This window comes from Panthera tigris, chromosome C1 (genome assembly GCF_018350195.1).
Source record: "Panthera tigris isolate Pti1 chromosome C1, P.tigris_Pti1_mat1.1, whole genome shotgun sequence".
In the NCBI taxonomy this organism is placed as follows: domain Eukaryota; kingdom Metazoa; phylum Chordata; class Mammalia; order Carnivora; family Felidae; genus Panthera; species Panthera tigris.
In genome coordinates, this window is record NC_056667.1 from 64,773,890 (window position 1) to 64,794,920 (window position 21,031).

General features: G+C 37.4%; 2 protein-coding genes across 29 annotated transcripts in view; one reads left to right on the plus strand and one right to left on the minus strand.

The window, feature by feature from the left end:
- The window catches only part of FUBP1 (far upstream element binding protein 1), a 73,731-nt gene extending 58,238 nt beyond the window's left edge, over positions 1-15,493 (minus strand). For 12 of the 25 annotated variants that reach the window (XR_006221607.1, XR_006221613.1, XR_006221610.1 and 9 more), the window contains exons 1-15: positions 15,044-15,493; positions 9,246-9,336; positions 8,322-8,384; positions 7,470-7,508; positions 6,960-6,999; positions 6,413-6,465; positions 6,255-6,326; positions 6,071-6,128; positions 4,429-4,591; positions 4,235-4,333; positions 4,001-4,102; positions 3,646-3,748; positions 3,450-3,550; positions 2,820-2,961; positions 2,019-2,179 (exon numbers count right to left, since the gene is read on the minus strand). Coding sequence is in view for 20 of the 25 variants with exons in the window: in XM_042997630.1 (XP_042853564.1) it covers positions 2,019-2,179; positions 2,820-2,961; positions 3,450-3,550; positions 3,646-3,748; positions 4,001-4,102; positions 4,235-4,333; positions 4,429-4,591; positions 6,071-6,128; positions 6,255-6,326; positions 6,413-6,465; positions 6,960-6,999; positions 7,470-7,508; positions 8,322-8,384; positions 9,246-9,336; positions 15,044-15,163 (1,407 nt within the window). In the remaining 5 variants the exon portion in view is untranslated. Of the gene's footprint in view, positions 1-2,018; positions 2,180-2,819; positions 2,962-3,449; positions 3,551-3,645; positions 3,749-4,000; positions 4,103-4,234; positions 4,334-4,428; positions 4,592-6,070; positions 6,129-6,254; positions 6,327-6,412; positions 6,466-6,959; positions 7,000-7,469; positions 7,509-8,321; positions 8,385-9,245; positions 9,337-10,267; positions 11,045-15,043 lie in introns of those variants that run through there. The other 13 variants (XM_042997635.1, XM_007079220.2, XM_042997629.1 and 10 more) reach the window with 12 other exon arrangements.
- A 165-nt stretch (positions 15,494-15,658) lies between these two features.
- Positions 15,659-21,031, plus strand: part of DNAJB4 (DnaJ heat shock protein family (Hsp40) member B4) — a 49,649-nt gene continuing 44,276 nt past the window's right edge. For 2 of the 4 annotated variants that reach the window (XM_007079203.3, XM_015536247.2), the window contains exon 1: positions 15,659-15,788. The gene's annotated coding sequence lies outside the window, so the exon portion shown is untranslated. The other 2 variants (XM_007079204.3, XM_042997649.1) reach the window with 2 other exon arrangements.

Below are 21,031 nucleotides of genomic sequence, written 5' to 3' on the forward strand. Positions count from 1 at the left end.
GTAAAAAAGGACTATTGAAAAAGTAGCAACATTTTCATAGGGTTATGTACAAGGCACTCTTTTAAGTGATATAAACCTCATATCATTTGTACAACCTGTAAAATAGCTATTATTATCCTTATTTTCAGAGAAAGAAACAAGAGGCAAACGAGTATAACCAGCTTTCTCCAAGGTCACACAGTAAATGATTCAGAGTATTTTGAACCTAACAGCCTGATTCCAGAGTCCATGCTCTTAACTATCAAACTAAACTGCTTCTCTAGGACCTGTCTTGTTTGCCCATCAATCCAGAAGAAACCTTGACCCATGCATGCTAAGGATAGTAAAATCCAAAACGTTAATTCATTTTTCTAGCATCAACCTCTGCCAATACTGGGTACATAATTATTTTCTTCATATTTTCAATTACGCTTATATTTAAAAAATTTTTCAATGTTTATTTTTGAGAGAGACAGATCGTGAGTGGGGGAGGGGCAGAGAGAGAGGAAGACACAGGATCCGAAGCAGGCTCCAGGCTCTGAGCTATCAGCACAGAGCCCAACGTGGGGATCAAATTCGTGAACCATGAAATTGTGACCTGAGCTGATGTAGGACACCTAACTGAGCCACTCAGGTGCTCCTATACTTATTAATTTTTTAAATGTATATTTGAGAGAATGAGAGAAAATAAAAGCCCTTGTGAGCATGCGGGGGGCGGGGGGGGTGGGGCAGAGAGAGAATGAGAATCCCAAGTAGGCTCTGTGCTAACAGTGCGAGTTCAATCTCATGAACCTGGAGATCATGACCTGTGCTGAAATCAGAAGTCAGCCACTTAAGTGACTCAGCCACCCAGACACCTGTATTTTTAAGTAGGCCTCATGCCCAGCACTGAGCCAAATGCAGGGCTCAAACCCAAGACCCTCAGATCAAGACCCAAGTGGAGATTAAGTAGGATGCCCAACTGACTGAGCCACCCAGGTGCCCCAACAATTACACTTATTAATACCACAAAACTTACATTTGTATATATTTTTATAAGATTTTCTTTTAATTTCTTAGTCATCTCTATATCCAACATGGGGCTCAAAACTCACAACCTAAGATCAAGAGTAACATGTTCTACTGACTGAACCAGCCAGGTACCCCTGGTAAGATATTCTGTGTCTTTTATACATCTATTTTTGTCTTTCCCAGAAGACAGAAACAGTATCTAACTTCTTTTGTATCCCTTCCACAATATGGCAATCATCAGGGAGAACTTTCCTAAGAGATTCTAATTATTATTATTCAAAATGCTCCCTTACATCCTATAGTAAAAGAACACAGTTAAGACACTACATCCTCCTCTTATAAGAAAGCACAATCAAGACTCTTTATACTTTTTTTGTACTACCACCAGGAAACTTATCTAAAGGAAAGGTTTCCAAATTTGTGTATCAGAACTGTCTGTCATGTGTAAAGGTGGAAAGCATTCAAATAGTATACACTTTAAAACTCCCCAAATGACTGTCAATCTAAGATGGATTTGTAAATTTCTACTCTAAACTGGGGGATTCATCTAATACATATTTACCTGAGCAGGGTGGAGTACATTAAGCCCTTAATAAATACTGAATTCCTGTTAACTATGTCCTACAAGTACATTCTACAACCCACCCACCAACTCTTACATTGTATCTGCAAGTAATGCAGTCTATTATTTACTCACACGAAGTTCCAAATACTTATAAATGTGTATTTAATTGAATTATTTGTCACTGCTGGACAATCTTTCCTGTTATATGTGTTCATTTTGTGGTGAAACCTACAATCTTAGACTAGAAATTGGCATTTTTTTATATAGCAATTATAGAAACATCTGAATTAATACCTTCTATTTAATAGGGTCTATGTAAATATCGTAGTTATTGATTTACTTTTTAAGTAAGCTCTATACCCAACATGAGGCCTGAACTCACAACCTGGGGATAAAGAGTTGCATGCTTTACTGACTAAGCCAACCAGGTGCCCCTATAAATTGAAATTTAAAGCATACTCACACCAATCTTTTCTTCTATAAGTTGCCGTGCATAGTCTATTTGCTGTGGAGTGCCACGGATTGTAAATAATTTCATATTAGGATCTGCATTAGGTGGAGGATTTCTCTGAAGTTCTATTCTTGCACCAGACTGTTGGCTTATGCTTTTTATGGTTTCACCTCCTAAAATCAAAACACAGTAATTTTTCTAAAGAGTCAAAGGATACAAAAAGAACTTCTTAAAAGAAAATGACCACAACTAAAAGGGCCATTAAGAAAAAAGTTTAGAGCAGTATCCCATCTGCCAATATTCTGTTAGAATTTTCCACTTATTCTACACTTAAAATCAAATTGTATAAAGCATCTCATGCTTCTAAAATACATTCAAGTTTCAAGACAACTTAGCATGTCTGTACCTAACCTTAATATCAACTGTAACAACAACAAAAAGTCACTCATCAAAATATTTGGTTCAAATACATTGCTTTCACAAGTAATGTAACACTTATTAAAAGTCCTAAACTTTAAAAAGATGTAAGGAAAAAGCAAATGGCACAAAAACATCCAAACCACTTTTTGGGTCAAAACAAGTTTCTTACACTAATAAACTATTGGTCCACCCTCTAGAAGCCAATGTTTTTCAAATCCCATTCTTTTTATGTGCATATAAGGCCCTCATTTATGTTTTTGTTACAAACCAACATAAAATAGAGCCAAAGAAAAATCCTTGCTACTGATTTACAAGAGAAATAGCATCCAGAAAAATCAGGTCATGTGTTAACATTTTTACCCACACATTAAGACATTATTTAAAATACATTGCCTTTTCCTATTATTAATCCAGTTTTCCCTGTTGGTACAATGAAATTAAATTCCTGTAGTCCACCAGGTGGTCCCATGTTCCAGTTGCCTTGACCTCTACCTCTTCCTCGGCCACCAGGTCCAGGTCCACCAGGATTACCAGCCTAAAGAAGGGAAACACAAAGAAAAAAATAAAAGTCAGCACAGAAGAATATTCTTCTTTCCATGGTGAAGTCATTGCATGTCTATTTTCCTAAACCAGAAATTTAAAGAAGCTGAGAGATGACTTGGCCCAAAGAATCAAATACTACCCACCGCTTGTTCTTTTTACACTAGGACGAATAAGACTGTACTTATGTAGCTGCCTTTCTGTTCCAAGAGGTCTACCTCAAAGTTACCTTTCTAACTATTAACAAAGCATTATCAGACAGATTCTGACATAAAACTAAAGGGGGAGGGGGGACACTTTCAGGCTTTCAAGAAAATATATACTTTTGTGGAGCCTGATGCAGGGTTTTATCTTACAAACCATGAGATCATGACCTGAGCCGAAATCAAGAGTCAGATGCTTGACTGACTGACCCACTCAGGCATCCTGGAAAGTATTTTTTAAATGAAAACAAAATAATGAAAATAGTAACATCTGTCAAACCTGAACACTTCGAAGGAGGTCTGTAATAATTTCTGCAGCGTGTTGACATCGGTCTGGAGGTCCTGTTATTTGTGCTATTCTATCAGGTGTTGTTCCATCATCTTCAAAATAAAAAACCAAAATGGATCTATTTAGCAACAAATGGACGTCAAACTAATTGCTACCAACACCTAGAAAATTAAATATGTATACTCACCTGGCTTAAACTGAATTCGAACACCAGCATCATTTTGTATTTTTTTAATCATCTCTCCATTTCTTCCTATTACAATGCCAACAGCAAATCTTGGAATGGGGACCTTATACAAAGAAGACTACATATTAAGAAAGCCATTTCCTGAAAATTAATCTATCTCAAATCATAAAAGTAAAACACTATGCTCTGATATGCCATCAAACAGGGTAATGAGATACAAGTTATACATTCTACACTCTAAGGCAGAAGCAGGGTGAAGGGATACAATGTTAGAGATGGCTTTGTAACACAGAACAGAAAAAACATTATTTATCAACCAGTATACAACCATTTGTGAATGGGTATTTTTACTTACATCTATCCCTTCATTTCCACCTATTCTTGACCCATACTCATTTCGAACTTCTCTGAAACCACCTTGATCACGAATTAACTCTAACACCATTTCCTTGGCTTGCTGAAGTAGGGGAGAAAAAAAAAAAAAAATCACCCAATTTAGAAAGTATGTCTCAAAACACTGTAATTATTCATACATGTTTTGCCCATTCTGCCCCCAATCCTTCTTTGTAAAATATAAACTTAAGTTTACTTGAACTTTGTATGGGTCTCCTGTAATCCTAAGAGGTTTGTCAGCACCAGTGTTCTGAGGTCCATCTTGAATCATAACCATTTTAACTCCAGCCCGCTCCTGTTACAGAAATCACAAGTATTAACGAAGGGGGAGTGGAAGGAAACAGGCTTCAAAATAGATGAAAAGTAGTCATTTTACAAACATAATAATACCTGAAGTTGTTTAATAGTTTCTCCCCCCTTTCCAATAACTAATCCTGCTTTGCTAGCTGGAATCATGATTTCTTGAACTGCATTTCCTGGTCCATCACCATGGTGGAAGCCAGGGGCTGGTCTTCCCTTTTCTACAATCTGGTCCAGTAACCGTTTTGCCGATCTGTTAACAAATAAAGAGTCAAAGAGTAAGTTACAGCATAATCAAAACCTTATCGCAAACAGAGAAATACAAAATAGTATGATCAGGTACTTCTCCCATTCTAATTCAGGTTTAGGGGGCTTAACACTAATTTAACAAAATTTTATTAAAAAAATTTTTTTCAACATTCATTTTTGAGAGATAGACACAGCGTGAGCAGGGGAGGGACACAGAGGGAGACAGACACAGGACCTGGGCTGTCAGCACAGAGTCCAACGCGGGGCTCAAACCCTGCTTCGGATTCTGTGTCTCCCTCTCACTGCCCCTCCCCCGCTCACACCTGTCTTTTTCTCTCAAAAGTAAATAAACATTAAAAAAAAATGAAATGAGAAAGGTGGCAAGTGAGTCAGGCCTTGATAAAAACACTTTTACTCTAAGTGGTGAAGCATTAGAGGATCTGAGCAAAGTAGGGATATAAACTGATTCACATTTTAAAAAGATCACTATGGCTATACTAGCATAAGGATATACTACTGCTGAACAAGGCTAAAAAGAATGGAAACATATTGAAATATAGGCAAATGATGTCACAGACAAGGTGACAGTATAGAAGTGGCAAGAAGAGGCTAGATTCCAAATCAATTATGAAGAAAAATGACCTAAGAGTTCCTTATGGATAAATTGAGGCATGAGAAAAAACTAAAAGTATTAAAACAGAGTTGCCATTCACTGAGATGAGTAAGAGGAGTAAAAGACAAAGCAGGCTGGGAATGGGATGGAAAACAATTTCCCCTTTATAACAATCTGATGTTTGAGATGTCTAGTAGACATTCAAGCAGAGATACTAAGTAAGCAGCTTGACAGGAAATCTAGAATTTAGAAAAAGAGAGCAACACTGAAGTTAAAAATTTAAGAGTACATAAAATTTATGATATCTAAAACTATATATTAAATGAAGTTTAATAGAGTAAATGAAGTACTCTAAGGAGCACATATAGATCTATTTTTAGGAGGACTGAATTTTGGGGCACTTTCACAACAAAAGGTCAGAAATATAAAGCAGGACAACCAAGAATGACTGAGAAAGGGCAGCCAGGGAGCTGGCGATTTCTAGGAAGATTGTTCACTGTGTCAAACAATGTTGACAGGTGGAATGATGAAGAATCCATTTGCGATCTCAGAAAGAACAATTTCAATGGAACCACGGGAATAAAACTGATTCATACATGTTCAAGAAAAAATGAAAAGAGGCAGATAATACCGCAAATCGAGCTACCGCTTTTTAGTTTTGTTGTATAAGGAGGCAGAGAAATATAAATGTGGGGTTCAAGGAACGGTTTTTGTCAAGATGAAGGAATTTTCAAGCATGTTTATATGTTGTTAGAAATTATCTAGAAAATGGGAAAATTAACAGTGCAGAACAAAGTTGGCTCAAATGTACGGGCAATATCCTCTGGTAGGAAGGATGCACTGGCCTCAGGCATAGGATTTCATACTTACTGGACAGATTCAGGTGTTCCAGTTAACATACAAGACCTTTCTGGAAGGCCACCACTGTCTACAATTAAAAACAACACCAAACAAATTTTAGGCCAAGAGAAGATTAACAGCATCATTCATTAGCTACTGACAAAAACATGCTAGTTTTCTAGTCATTTTGAAAACAGCAAGAGAGTAACATTACCAGGAGCTATCTGTATTTTGCATCCAGATTCTTGTTGTATGCGTGAGATCTGTTCACCTCCTCTGCCAATTACTAGTAAGAAAAAAGAACATTAGTTGCTAAAAGACTATAGAGTATGTTTTGATTGTTGTCAAAGCTTTAAAAATTAGGTTACTTACTAAATCCAACCATTCCATCTGGAACTTTGTATTCTTCTGTCATTACAGACCTGCTAAAAAATAACAAAAACTAACATTTTCCTTCAAAGAAAGAAGCTCTGTTTACACATAAAAGGTAACCCACGAACAAAAAATCGAAGTCTAAAGGCTTAAACTAGGTTTTCAGGCACATATTCATAGTCAAAATACAGCTTGAGTAGTTCAAGTCAGAATTGACACATCAAGTCAGAAGGTATGGTAGATGAACAGTCTAAAGGCATGAACTACAAAGGAATTAGGGTGGAGTTCAGGTAATGTTATCTTAGTGATTATTCACTTTAGTTCTTCTAAAATATGGCTAATTCCACCCATCCTTCCAAATTATAAATGTATCTCACTCAAAAGGTAAAATTATCCTTCTGTATCACCTTCTTAAATGGAGGGAAATGAATTCTTATATGCAAAAAAAAATGCAGACACATACTCGTTATACACTAACTTGGCTGTGTTTTCACCAACAGTTAAACTAAAATTTGCAAAGAACTCTTGGAAAAGCATTTCACTATACCTTTGCTGCTGATGCATCGGTGGTAACTGTGTTCCAAAAGCTACCAAAAAATCAAATAAAAATAAAATGAAAACTAAGTTTCCCACATATTTAATACAATTATATCCAACAATTCTAAAATCTTTCCTCAATACACACAGTATCTTTAAGAGAGTAAAATTTTATGCAGAATACTTAAATCAACATTGACAGTGGTCAAGAAAGTCACTGTAATGGCAGAGATCATCAGCAATGACATAGGAAAAAAACTGTCCTTTCTCAAGGGGTGCAAGCTTAAGTTAAAAATGGAATTATAAAATAAATTGAATACAAAAACAATTTAGCAACCAAATCTTATTAATATATACCCGGCCATAATTGAAGTGGGAGATTATAAAGACATGAAATACATATTTACAAAGCTATTCATGGCCTTACACTAACTCCAAAGATATGCAACAAAAAACAGGAACAAAACCCTCATATTAAATTCCAGTTACTTTAGCTTTTGACTCAATTTAAAATACTTACAGTCATTTTGAGGAGCAACTTTCTTAGCATCTGGTTGATCTGCAAAATTAAGAGCTTTTTAACTTTTTGCCAATAAGTACAAATACAAGACTTAGCTAACCCGTGCCCAAGTAAGAATAAATATCAATGTAAACACTTATTGAAATAGCTGAGGGTAATTATCATTTGAACCAAAAAGTGCCAATACTTATCCCAGACTCTTAATAATCAAAAGAAACATTACATTTCTTTAATTCTTTTCATGTTTAAAAGATGCACAGACATTAAAAAAAAATTCTTTTTGATTGTATCAAATCACTGACCTTAATGTATGTTAAGCACTTTAGAATGATACAAGACAAAGTACTTAGGTCCATTACTAGCAAAATATCACATGCTAAAGGCTAATGATGCTTCCCACTGTAGGAACTGAAGACTGGAAGAAAAACAGAACCTATCAGAACGTGAAAATTTGACATATCAAAAGTTGAGTGTATCTGACAGTGACCACAAGGCTATGCAAAATAAATAAAAAAAATCACATTACAAGGCAATCTCAATCTAAACTATTCTATTGTTCCTAACCAAACATTTCACAGCATAAACTTCAGCAGAAAAACTCAAAGCAACTACATGACTACCTTCATCTACATCCTTTACACAGATGAATACAATGCATACCTTAGAATAGACAACCTACATCTGAAAGTACTACATTTTCCTCCCCCCTTCAAACTTAAATGTTTAAACATCAGAATGTTGTGCAGCAAAAATTCAGACACATAATCCAAGAAATATTTGTGTCCATTTAAGAATCCACTGGTTTATTTCACGTTTACATACTAAACACAGGTAATAAATAAAAATTCCTGCCTTTAAAAGGAGAGGGCATTCCCTCCCAGTGTGTTGTACTGCTCGGACTTGTCCAAGAGCCATCTACACATAAAATAAAAAGAATACATTACATACAACATCTGAAGCATCATTAGCTCATTTTTTTGTATATCAAAACCTCACTATAAATGTGAAAGACACTTAAATAAAAGAAAACCAAGTACACCTGGTCAAAAGCTACAAATACATTCTATAGGCTCATTCAGAATCCTCCTTAAAAAAAAAAAGTTAAATAAATAAAATGGCAAAAAGAAAATGTATCAAAATTCATATATCAAATCTAAAACAAAAAAATACTTGCAGACTTCTAAGTTCAGAAGCTTCAACAATTATGTTTAAAAAAAAAAAAAAAAAACAAAGCACTGTAAATCTAATGTTTTAAGCCACATTTTGAGTTAAACCTGAAACACAAAACAAGGTACTGAAACAAAAAAAGTAACATAAAAAAAAAAGGTATAACCTGCAACACACTAGAGTAGCAAGCTATAGCAACATCAACCTTTAAAGTGAAATCTGAAATAGTAAAATAATGAAAACATAGCATATAAAGATTAATTCACGTATGAAGAAAAAAACCCAGTGAAATGTCTTCTAAACATTTTATATTTTTGTTCTTTTCAGTATGTTAACAAGTTGTCTGTGCAAACTGTCAATCTGGCACAATCCTAAAAAAAAGAAAATGTTGTTTTCTACTAAGACAAAACTTGCTGATTAGCTCAAAATTTTACCTACCTTGTCTAAGGTCTTTTCCCCCCTTTCCTTCTGAGGCCAATATAAACCTTACAATTTTAGGAACCTTATTATAAAAGTAATGTTTCAATAAAGAACATGCAAAAAATATTAAAAACCGCCTTCAACTAAACTGTGTGTAAAACAATTAAAATACTTATGACTACAACTTACCTCCGTCTTCCAAAGGTCTTTTTTGTCCCCCATAACCATAGTCATTTGAATTCAGTGATGTACCAGCATCACCTCCAATTTTTGCTGCAATCTTAAAAAACAAAAGCACACCATCATTAAGAATAACACTGTAACTACTATACACTACTCAGTGCCAAATTTCTTCATAAATTTCCTACTACACATATATGCTAAATATCTAACACATAAGTAAATTAATTTGAAAAAGAAATTATTAAAATTACAGATCAATGTATTAATACATTTAATAACCTCAATGAGTTAACAAATAATCATCAGCTGGAATTAAGCTTCTGATAAATCTCTGTAAGAACAAAGAAGTAATCAATCAGCAATCTCCAGAATCCAATGACCAAATAAATATCTTTGAGGAAAATCTAGGTCTTAATTCTTCTCCATGGCTCTCTCCCATGACTCTTCAAAAAGTGTGCTGTGGGCACAGAGAATGTGAACACCTTATGGGACTTCAAAGCTGTGTCGCCCAATAAGGTAAATGTTAGTAGCTACATATGGTTATTGAGTACTTAAAAAGTGGCTAGTCCAAATTGAAATGTATTTAAATGTTAAATACATAATGGATACTGAAAACTTGAAACAAACACAAAGAACCGAAAGCATCTTAATTTTTTAAAAAATTACGGGTCGCCTGGATGGCTCAGTCGGTTAAGCGGCCGACTTCGGCTCAAGTCATGATCTCACGGTCCGTGAGTTCAAGCCTCGCGTCGGGGTCTGTGCTGACAGCTCAGAGCCTGGAGCCTGTTTCAGATTCTGTGTCTCCCTCTCTCTGACCCTCCCCCGTTCATGCTCTGTCTCTCTCTGTCTCAAAAATAAATAAACGTTAAAAAAAAAATTTTTTTTTTAAATAAAAAATTAGACACATGCTAAAATGGTAATATTTTGGGTACGTTGCATTAAATAAAGTATGTGACTTGCATTGTATTTCTATCAGACAATCTTGTTCTATAGAAACAGGGTGTGGGGAAAAGCCTGGAAAGCTGTACCTGTAAGAAAAGTCTCAGCTACAGAACCATAAATCATTTCAATCTTGAAGAATGGGGCAAATAATTGCTTGCACTTAAGTAAACAAACATCACATGAGACACACTAGCTTCAAGTCACAAGTAGGACACAACCAGTGGATATCGACTCCATTTTTCTATGAAAGGGGAAATGAAACTAATATTAGTTTCTGAGTGTCAGCAGTAAGTCAAATTCCACACTATGTTTTATATTCATTTTGTCACTGAATCATCACAACACTATGAGGTAAGGATACTTAGGTAGAGATCCATTTTACAGTTGAAAAAATCTCGAGAACTTAACTCAGATTACATAGTCAATGGTGGAGATTCCCAATGATTTCTATACAGCTCCATGCTAATTAATTAATTACGATAAGGGGTGCCACTGAAAATGAGTGACAGGCTCATTGGAGTTCATTATATTAATCTGTTAATTTCAAGTATGTTTGAAATTTTCCATGAGAAAAAAAAATTACACAGAAAAACCAAACTTCTGGTGTCTAGAATTCCCCCAAAGAGACTGATATGAAATGAAAAACCCAACTACTTCATTACAGTTAGGAAACTATATTCAACGACTTGAGTCTTAAAATCCACTTACTTATCACTTGAGTCTAATATATGTTGTCAGTTACCATATGCCAACTGTTCTTCCTAGGGTTTCTAGATTTCCCTTTTCCTCACCTGTAAATGCAAACACTAACTCAAAGCATATCAGGACTAAATATTAAAATTCTTAATTTAAGAAAGGCTTTGTGGTTTGCCTGGCTGGCTCAGTCAGAAAAGCAATGGGGCTCTTGACCTCAGGGTCATGAGTTCGAGCCCCACATTGGGTAGAGATTACTCTAAATAAATAAATAAATAAATAAATAAATAAAACCTTTGAAATAAAATAAAAAAGGCTTTGGTCAATCTAACCTTCCTTAATCATCCTTTCACTTTCTCAAAAGCCTGTTCCTTGTCTTTGAGTATCTAATTAAAATCTTATTTCTTTTTCTGAAAAGCTTCTTCACCACATTTAAAAACAACTGCTTTTCTACCCTTAAGTTTTAAAAGCTTAACATCTGAATTGTTCCTTAGGAACTTAAAATACACTTCTGTGGCACTGATGAGCACTACAGTATTTCAGGCCGAGAGAAGACCGTAACTACTGTTAAGTACTACTGATGATAGGAAAATGGTTTAAGCTGTGATACCTTCTGATAAATCTCTGTAAGAACAGAGAAGTAATCAATCAGCAATCTTCTGCAGTTAGCTTTTGTAAATGCTGCAGAAGTTTGCAGAGTAGTACTTCTTAAACTCCTTAAGAACTTCTGCATATAGAAAGAATAATTTATACCTCCCTATTATTCACTGAATAGTTCTAAAACTATCCAAATGAAAATGGAAAAATGATACCTTGTTCACTCAAAATAATGTTACACCATCTCAAAAATTCAGTAATACAAAGACATTACAGAAAAGCTCTCAGTAAAAACACTACCATTTTTAATGACACAACATGGTCCTCTCCCTACAACACAAGAATATTTTTAATCAAGCTTTGCTATCCTGTCACAAAATATAAAAAACAAAACATCCAATATGCAAGTACTGGTTTCCTTCCTTTCCTCTTTCTTAATGTTTATTTTTGAGACAGAGTGAGCAGGGGAGGCGCAGAGAGAGAGAGAGGGAGACAAAACCAAGCAGGCTCCATGCTGTTAGTGCAGAGCCCGATGCGGGGCTCAAACTCACCAGTCAAAACCAAGAGTCCAACGTTTAACCGACTGAGCCACCCGAATGCCCCTAAAGTGCTAGTTTTAAGTTGAGATTAATGGTAACTGAAAAGTCAACAATTCTGTTTTGTAGAATTTTCATTGTATTCAAACAACATAATGCAATCTGAATCACTTTTACAATCATCAAGAAAGATTTCAAGAATAACTGAGTACAGACTAACAGCTGTTTAGAAGTGAAGGCATCAAAGCTGATAACCTTAACTTGAGATCTACCACTCATTTAGTGCCAGTCTGATTCACTTCTATCTTCACATAACCTCAAAGGGGGTAAAAAAAGGTAGAGATACATTTTGATTTCCCAGTGTTTTAGAGACAGAACTGATTATCTAATGTGGTCACCAAAATCCTAACCAAAGAATCCCAACCTCACCCTCTGGAGTTATAGCTTAAAATACACAAATATAAATCTTTCAAGTATACAGGTTAGAAACCCTAAACTAGAAAAGCAATCTGGTGCTCCTCTGCTGACGTTAGTTAAGAGAGTATCTTAAAAATCTGCAAATTTCACATTAAAAAATAAGCCATCATCAGGATTCTCTGGAAAAACAATTGGGCAGCTTGGTCTAAACTACCAGATGGCAAAACGAGCTAGGTAGGGACCAGGGATCCTCTTCACTTGTCCTGCATTAACAAAGAACTGTCCGATTAAAAATGTCAACAACATGCCCACTAATACACAGCTCTCTGAGGGCAAGAAGCTATCCTTGTATCTCCTGGTCCTTCCAAGAACATGGCACAATATGCCAGACAAAGAAATCTAAGGTTAGATGGGGATTTTGGGAATATAATCCAGGATGCTTTTCATATAAATAAAAAAGTAGTTCAGATGTTAACCTAAACTTGTTCCTTCAGTCCAAGTACTCCTCCCTGTATTCCATTTATATAATCAGACAAACAGCTACAACGGACATATAAAGGCATCTTCAAATGTAATCAGAAGGGGAAATTCAACTCAAAAGCTAAATTTGGGTATCTCAGGTTTAAGGTCAGTTCTGTAAAGAAAAAATCAAATTATTACAAGAAGACATCTGTAAAGAATCATATTACAGCAAGGACATTGAGGCAGCTGACCTACTGGCATAAAAAGAGAGTATAAGAAATCCATAGTTTGAGGACAATTTCTGTATTTAAAAAAGCAGTCTAACTTAATCACGAAATTACAGATTAGCCAATTTTTAATTAAAGCATGGCAACCCAAAGTCTTTCAGAAGTTGTATCCACCTGTACTCACCTGATTTCCACCCTCTTTCCCCCAACCAACATTATCCTCCAGTGACTTCCTTCATGGGTTCTTGTTATTCCAAAAACTCCCATACCTTTGCACACGCTGCTTCTTTTCTCCACTGATCAAACTCTCACACATTCTTTAACGTCTTGCTTAAAATATCAGTCCTTTACTTTGGCAGTTACGCACCCCACTCTTTGGTGTTGTGTACAGTGCCTGACTCAGCAGGAACTCTATAAATGTTTACAGAACAAGTGGATAAATTAACGGTGCCCATTTTTGTCTACTCCTCTCTGAAAGCATTAACAAATACTACTATTCATTTGCATTTGGTTTCTTGACTGTATCAACACTTCCTAGAAGGCAGAACTCCAATTCATACAGTAAAAAAACCCTCTAGTATCTAAGTAGTGTGTGGCACAAATTAATTCAATAATTTGAATAAAATTAGGTGAATCTTCTAATCCAATCTAATAAAACTCCAATAAGAGTGTCATTTAAAAAATCTTTCAGTCGCTATTCTAAAAATGTTCAGAAGTAATAGAATTCAAGTAAAGAAACTACAGAATTAGCATTAACGGTAACTTTTTGTTGACTGTCGAATATTTCTGATTATAAACCAGTATAGGTATATTTTTATTTATAACGTGTTCACATTACTTAAAAAAGAGCTTATTATTATTGCAGATTTTATGCAGTTTGACTCAAATGATCCTTTAGTGAAAGTGGAGGATGAAAAAGGTTAACGAAGTGAACTCCTTAATGCAAACAAAACACAGCACAGTATTAGTATCTGATTAGCGTTCGCTTTAAACACTAATCTAAAAACGTCTAGCACCTAATACGCATGTCATAACGAGAATAAGATTTTGCTTACATACAAACACATACCAACATCATAACATTTTAAGTTATAATTATGTTAAGGGACTACCTAATAAAGGTAAAGTTCAAACTAATAAGTCTTTACATTTCCTGGAGTAATTTTCTGTTTTTTAACAGCTTTCATTTGGGAAAGAACTGCCTTGAGGGCATATGTACGCACCTACGTAATACAAAGAAGTGTGGTCAGTTTACGACTCTGAACAGAGAGGCAGATTCAAACTGAAACTTCGGGTATACTGGGCCTGAAGCCATTTTGAGAAATAAGGGGGAAGAACTGGTAGAACACTGACACGTAAATCCTGCTCTGAGGAAGGATTCCAACCTCGGATACTAGTATTCTCTGAAGCCTCTTCCTTGTAGATGTGAAAGTGAACGAAAGCGAAAAATTAATTTCGAGAGAGCTCGGATGAACTGGAAGCTGTGAAAACTGCTTTACTGACATAACCCTTCCTTACTATGGCTCTTGAGGACAAACCCTAGTCCTCTCTCAAACTCATTACCAGAACCTTCCATACTATTGTGTAAAACTACGCGCGCTTTATCCCATGGTGGAGGATGTTCATTCTGAGAGAAAGGAAATGCCAAGCTAACTCCTCGGAGAAGGAAGCGCGACTGCCGCAGAAGCGAAAGACCTAAAGCCATCTATGCCTAACGCGTTGGGGTTCTAAATGGCTTAAACACTAAGAAACACAAAATCGAGTTCCAGCCTCTAAACTGTATTACCAACATGGGAACCCTGAGTCTCCTCACATTTCAGAGCCCGGAAGGGCACTTCTTTCCTCTTCCTCATGCGCGAAGTAGCGGCCTACTCAGCCAGCGGCCAATTACCGTGAGCGTTCGGAATCCCGCCGCACGGTCCAGACTTACCTGCCGTGCTCTCTGCAGCGCATCTTTGAAAGCATCGTTAACTCCTCCACCACCACCGCCGCCGCCTCCACCACCAGCTGAGCCAGAGGAAGGTGGAGGCACTGTTGAGTAGTCTGCCATGTCTAGGCTACAGAGGCCGCTGCCGCTTCTTCGCAGAGATGTTCCCTCAGCCAACTGCTAAGAAAGAAAGAAAATGGCGGCCGTCGAGGCTGTATCACATTCTTGTGCGACCATCGTGCCGTAAAGGGGCGGAGACTGAAAGGAGAAAATCTCGCGATGTTTTGAAGCGACGCGCTGCTGTGGGGGTGGGGTTGAAAAAAACAAGGTGAAGCAGAGAGATGTCGCGAGGAGTGTGTTCACGATATCGCGAGAGTGAAGTTTATTTTTGGCGCCTCCTCTACGCGCATTCGCGTGTTGAGACTGTGTGGTTGTACTTCCGGGGTGGTGGGTAAGAGTGGCGCGGCGACCCCTGTTGGCTGGAGTTTCTGAAAACCTGAAGAAAAGGAGTAGTTGCTTTCTATTGGTTGCCGCCTCGGGGAGGGAGTGTGGGTGAATTTTCCTCCAAGGGTCCTTCCGTGTATCCATGGGAAAGTGGGTGACGTCGACGGGCGTTAGGACGACGCAACAGTATCTCGAGAGTGCCGCAACCAGGAGTGCGCCTGGGAGAAGCGTGCCCGGGACGCCACGCGGAGATGTTCCTGAAAACGTCCGCCCGGCCTAGCGGGATCTCGGCATGATTTTCAGGGTAGTAAAGTGTCCCTGTATTTTACTTCTAGATTGCCAGATCTTTTAGCTTTATCACAAGTGGGGATTAATTTAGGCTGGAGGCCTTTTAGTTCTTGAGCTGATTTCGACATCTTGTGTAAATAATGTGGATGAAGCTTTGAAGTTATGACTGCCCTATTCTTTACCTTTAAAAAATGTGACTGCTCCTAAAATTCTGTTGTAACCACACTTAGTAATCTAGTATTGTATGTGTCCGGGATCAGTTTTATTGAGATCATCTTACAAGAACAACATCAAATTCTTCTAACAATAGTTTGCCCCATCCCCTACCGGTAAGAACCCACATGTAATGTTCTGAATTGTCATCCCTGGACTAGATAGCTTTGTTAGTGTGTATATTTTGTTATCTGTTCCCAATTATCAGGTAACTTCAGGCCTTCCCGACATATGATGGCATGTAATTTACTGCAATATTATTAGTAGTAGTTTCAGATTCATGGGGATGCTTCGGGAATCTTATTTAGGAGTCGACCGAAATGGTTTTCTTCCCCGAATTCTTTTATTTTTGGAGAACAAAGACCTAGGTAAAATGAACTTTATCAACTTGGCATTTTGTGTTTGGTGAATTAGGTCTAAAAGAGTACTTTCCCCATTGCTAGTCTTAAGAGTAACTGGGAGAAATGTGTGCTGCTGTCTTACTGATAACTAATGTGTGCATTTGTTCAAGGCCCCAAGTAAGTTGGATCATTAGACAGTTCTATGCATATAGCTACAATTGTGGCATCATTTTCCTCCAATGAAGCTTTTCTTACCATCTTAACGAGTTATACAGTTTTGATTATCTTTTTCAGTGTTCATAACTATCCTTTTAGATTTGGGTTGGTGGGTGGGATTTCTATTTGGAAAAGCAGTGAATGTATTGGACTACAGATTTAAGTATAACGTAAAAAAAAAAGACTGTAAAACGTTGTTGGGTGGTATTGCTAAACAAAATTTTTACAGTTGTTTTGAAAAAGATTATCCAACAAATGGCATTTATTAATCAATTGATTTCTTCATATTAATTAGACCTATTCCATCCTGATGAATGTAATGTAACCACAGAGTGATATAATTTACCCTCAAATAAACTTTATTTCAGACAGTATTAGTTGTCTCTAAATATTGAAAATAAGGGCCTCCATTTCTAGTTTATTTGTAGACTGTCCTGGAAGAATGGGTATTCTAGGATGGGACCCAGTTGAAATCAGTTTAGATAGGGATATCTTAACTTCAATACCATTTAGACTGTTTGATCAGATAACTCTATATTTTGTAATACTACTATCTAGTGTAATATGTTTAGCAGCCTTAGCCTCTACCCATAGATGCCAGTAACACCCTCCCCCCCAGCCACAAACACACACACACTCAGTTGTGAAAGTCAAAAATGTCTCCAGATAGGCAAAATCATCTCACATTGAGAACCACTAGTCAGCCTTCATTCCTGTGCCTGCCTCTCCATTGGGAAGACCTATTTATCATACTTTTGAGGTATATTCCAAATTCTATTAATTTCCATTTCCGCTCCCAAGTTACCATCACCTCCATCCTGGACTGTTATAGTACTGGTTGGTTTTTCTGCTTCTACCCTTACATGTCTACAGTTTGCTCTTTAATATTATGAAATTTCATACAGAAAAGTATGTAATATATGTGTAAGTTCTCAAAAGTAACAAGCAGCCATTTCCAATATTTTTGAAGCTCAAGCCTCTACTTGATGATTGTGTTGCAATTGTTTATATAGCAGCTTGAATAATGTCTTTAAATCTTTTTTAATTAAAAAACTTTTTATTTTAGAGAGAGAGAATGAGTGGGGGAGGGGGCAGAGAGAGAAGGAGACACAGAATCTGAAGCAGGCTCCAGGCTCTAAGCTGTCAGCACAGAGCCCGATGCAGGGCTTGAACCCACAAACTGAGATCATGACCTGAGCCAAAGTTAGACACTCAACCGATTGAGCCACCCAGGTGCTCCTTGAATGATTCCTTTATAACATAAATCAGGTCATCTCACCTTTGTGTTCCTATTGCACTTTATTATTATTTTTTTTTACCTTTTAAAGAGAGTGCATGTGTGCACATGAAGGGGAGGGGCAGAGAGAGATGGAGAAAGAATCCCAAGCAAGCCCCTCACTGTCAGCGCAGAGCCTGATGCGGGGTCTGAACCCATGAATCACGAAATCATGACCCAAGCTGAAATCCAGAGTTGGACGCCCAACTGACTGAGGCACTGAGGCAACCCTTCCTATTGCACTTTAAATCCTATACCCTGGAATAGTGTACAGGCTCCATATAATCAGGCCACTGTCTCTAAACATTCCTCCCTTTTATTCCACTTCACCCACCTTGCTGTCCAAGATCATTCCTGCCTTTAGGATTCCTTTTTTTTCTGCCTGGTGTGGATGCTCTCGTAGACTTTCACATGGATAATCTGTCCTCGTCATTCAAGGCTCAGTTCAGATGTCACCTCCTTAGGCCCTCTCTGACCTCTAGTTGTGCCATTCTGCAATCACTATCCTATTACTTCTCTCTCTCTCTCTCTTCCCCGCCCCCCCCCAGTCCCTCTCCCTCACTTGCACTCTCTCTCTAAAAATTATATATATATAAGTGTATATACATATATATATATATGTGTGTGTGTGTGTGTTTACTTGTTTATTGTCTCTTTTCCTTTAGAATGTAAACTGGAGAGGGAGGACTTTGTCTACCTTTACCATTGACCTGTCCCTAATGTCTAGTCTTAGTGTTCTAGATATTTGCTGAATGAATAGAATATTGAAAAAAATCTGTCTCTACATTTTAGTTGATTTTGTGACCTTAGGCAAGTAATTTAGTTGCTGTGTCTCAGATTTCTCCTCTACATTATGACAACTTGCTTTGCTATCCTCAAATGAGGTATCTGCAAGTTCTTCAGAAACCAGAAAGTGCTGTAAAGTGGAAATTAATATTATTAACATGTAATTCAGTTTCTGGCATCTTATCACGAAGGAAGGCTAATCCATGTAAATTTTTTGGATTATAGCTATGTTCAAATCTTAGTTTTAGTAAAACCCAGAATCCTGCAAGAGCAACTGAGTTGTGGGAGAAATAACCAGTGACTTTTGATTAAGCTATATGTGAATTCTCAGTCTACACAATCGTTTTAAACCCATTTGTACTTTGCTGGTTATTCTAGGTAATTTCATTATAACTGATGAAATCAGGATTTTCTTTAAACTTTTTTTTTTAACATTTATTCATTTTTTTAAGAGACAGAGACAGAGCATGAGTGGGGGAGGGGCGCAGAGAGAGGGAGACACAGAATCCAAAGCAAGCTCTAGGCTCTGAACTGCCAGCACAGAGCCTGATGCAGGGCTCGAACTCTCAAATTGTGAGATCATGACCTGAGCCGAAGTTGGACGCTTAACCGACTGAGCCACGCAGGTGCCCCTGAAATCAGGATTTTCTTAACTAAATTCATTCCCTTTTGCAATGTAACTTTTCTTAAAAGTGGGTATATCATCGCTAATCTAAAATTGGTTTATTGTGCTTTGAGAGATTAGCTAAATATTTGACTAGATTATATTTTATAGTCACACTTTTAACACAGAAATTGGTATTTCATATTTCATTCTTAGGATGAAGCAAAAGTTAGTGTCTGAATTTACAGAAGTCTAGCGGGGAGCATTTAGATTCACCAAATAACAGTGAAAAGATTAACAAGCATAATAAAAGTTGGGCTATTAAATGTACTGGCAAGTTTCTTCATTTTACCTTCTGACTTATTGGTTACCAGATGACTGAGTGACCTTTTTCTTAGTACAACTTTTCACTTTTGGAGTTGGTAAATCTGAAATATTAACAGATTCTAATTTTTAGCTATTATAGAAAAGTAGTCCATTATTGCTTTCTTTTTTCTTTTTTTTTTCTTTTTTTTTAGTTTTTTATTTATTTTGAGAGAGAGAGGGACGGAGAGAATCCCAAGCAGGCCCCATGCTGTCAGCATGAGCCGTAATCAGGGCTCAAACTCATGAACTGTGACATCATGACCTGAGCCAAAATTGAGAGTCGGATGCTTAACCAACCGAACCATCTGGGTGCCCCCCATTATGGCTTTTTAACAGGCATTTTAGAGTGACAAAATTGTACAGGCTTCCTGCCTCACCTTTATGCCCATCACCTACCTCCTAACAACTCTTAGGCAGAAGGATCTGGTAACTTCTTGCTATACTCTGTGTCATTTAACCAGGCCAGTATTTCCTCAGTATCATAGTCAAAAAAGATTCAGTTTAGATGTGAGGAGGGAAGTGGCCACTTCAAATTAAACATACCAGGATGTAGTTAGGGTTTTGTTCATTAGGCTGGTCACTGGTCTTTTTTTTTTTTTTTAATTTTTTTTAACATTTATTTATTTTTTTATTTTTTTTTTTTTTTTAATTTTTTTTTCAACGTTTTTTATTTATTTTTGGGACAGAGAGAGACAGAGCATGAACGGGGGAGGGGCAGAGAGAGAGGGAGACACAGAATTGGAAACAGGCTCCAGGCTCCGAGCCATCAGCCCAGAGCCTGACGCGGGGCTCGAACTCACGGACCGCGAGATCGTGACCTGGCTGAAGTCGGACGCTTAACCGACTGCGCCACCCAGGCACCCCAACATTTATTTATTTTTGAGACAGAGAGAGACAGAGCATGAACGGGGCGGGGGGGTGGGGCAGAGAGAGAGGGAGACACAGAATTGGAAGCAGGCTCCAGGCTCTGAGCCATCAGCCCAGAGTCTGACGCGGGGCTCGAACTCATGGACCGTGAGATCGTGACCTGAGCTGAAGTCGGACGCTTAACCGACTGAGCCACCCAGGCGCCCCTGGTCACTGGTCTTAATGACTTTTATATCCCTTCTGACTGAGTTTCTAGAATTCTGTTTCAGACTAAGGTATGAATGGAAGCAGGATATATTTGCATCTTAGAGGACAAAGTTGTTAGCACAAATTGACTTTGGACCGTTGTGGAGAACCAACAGCTTGACCAGTGTCTGAAACTGGAGGCAGCCCCAGATAGTGGAAAAGACTCTGGACTTGGTCCCAGAGGATCTGTGTTCAAATATAACCCCTGTGCCCTTTGGTAAGTCATATAACTTTTTCCTTTTACCAGCATACCAAAAAGAGGGCAATTACTCTGTTTCTGAAAAGTAGCCAACAGTAAAGGATAATAAAAAGTCTTACATAAACTTCTGAAAGGGAAAATAGAA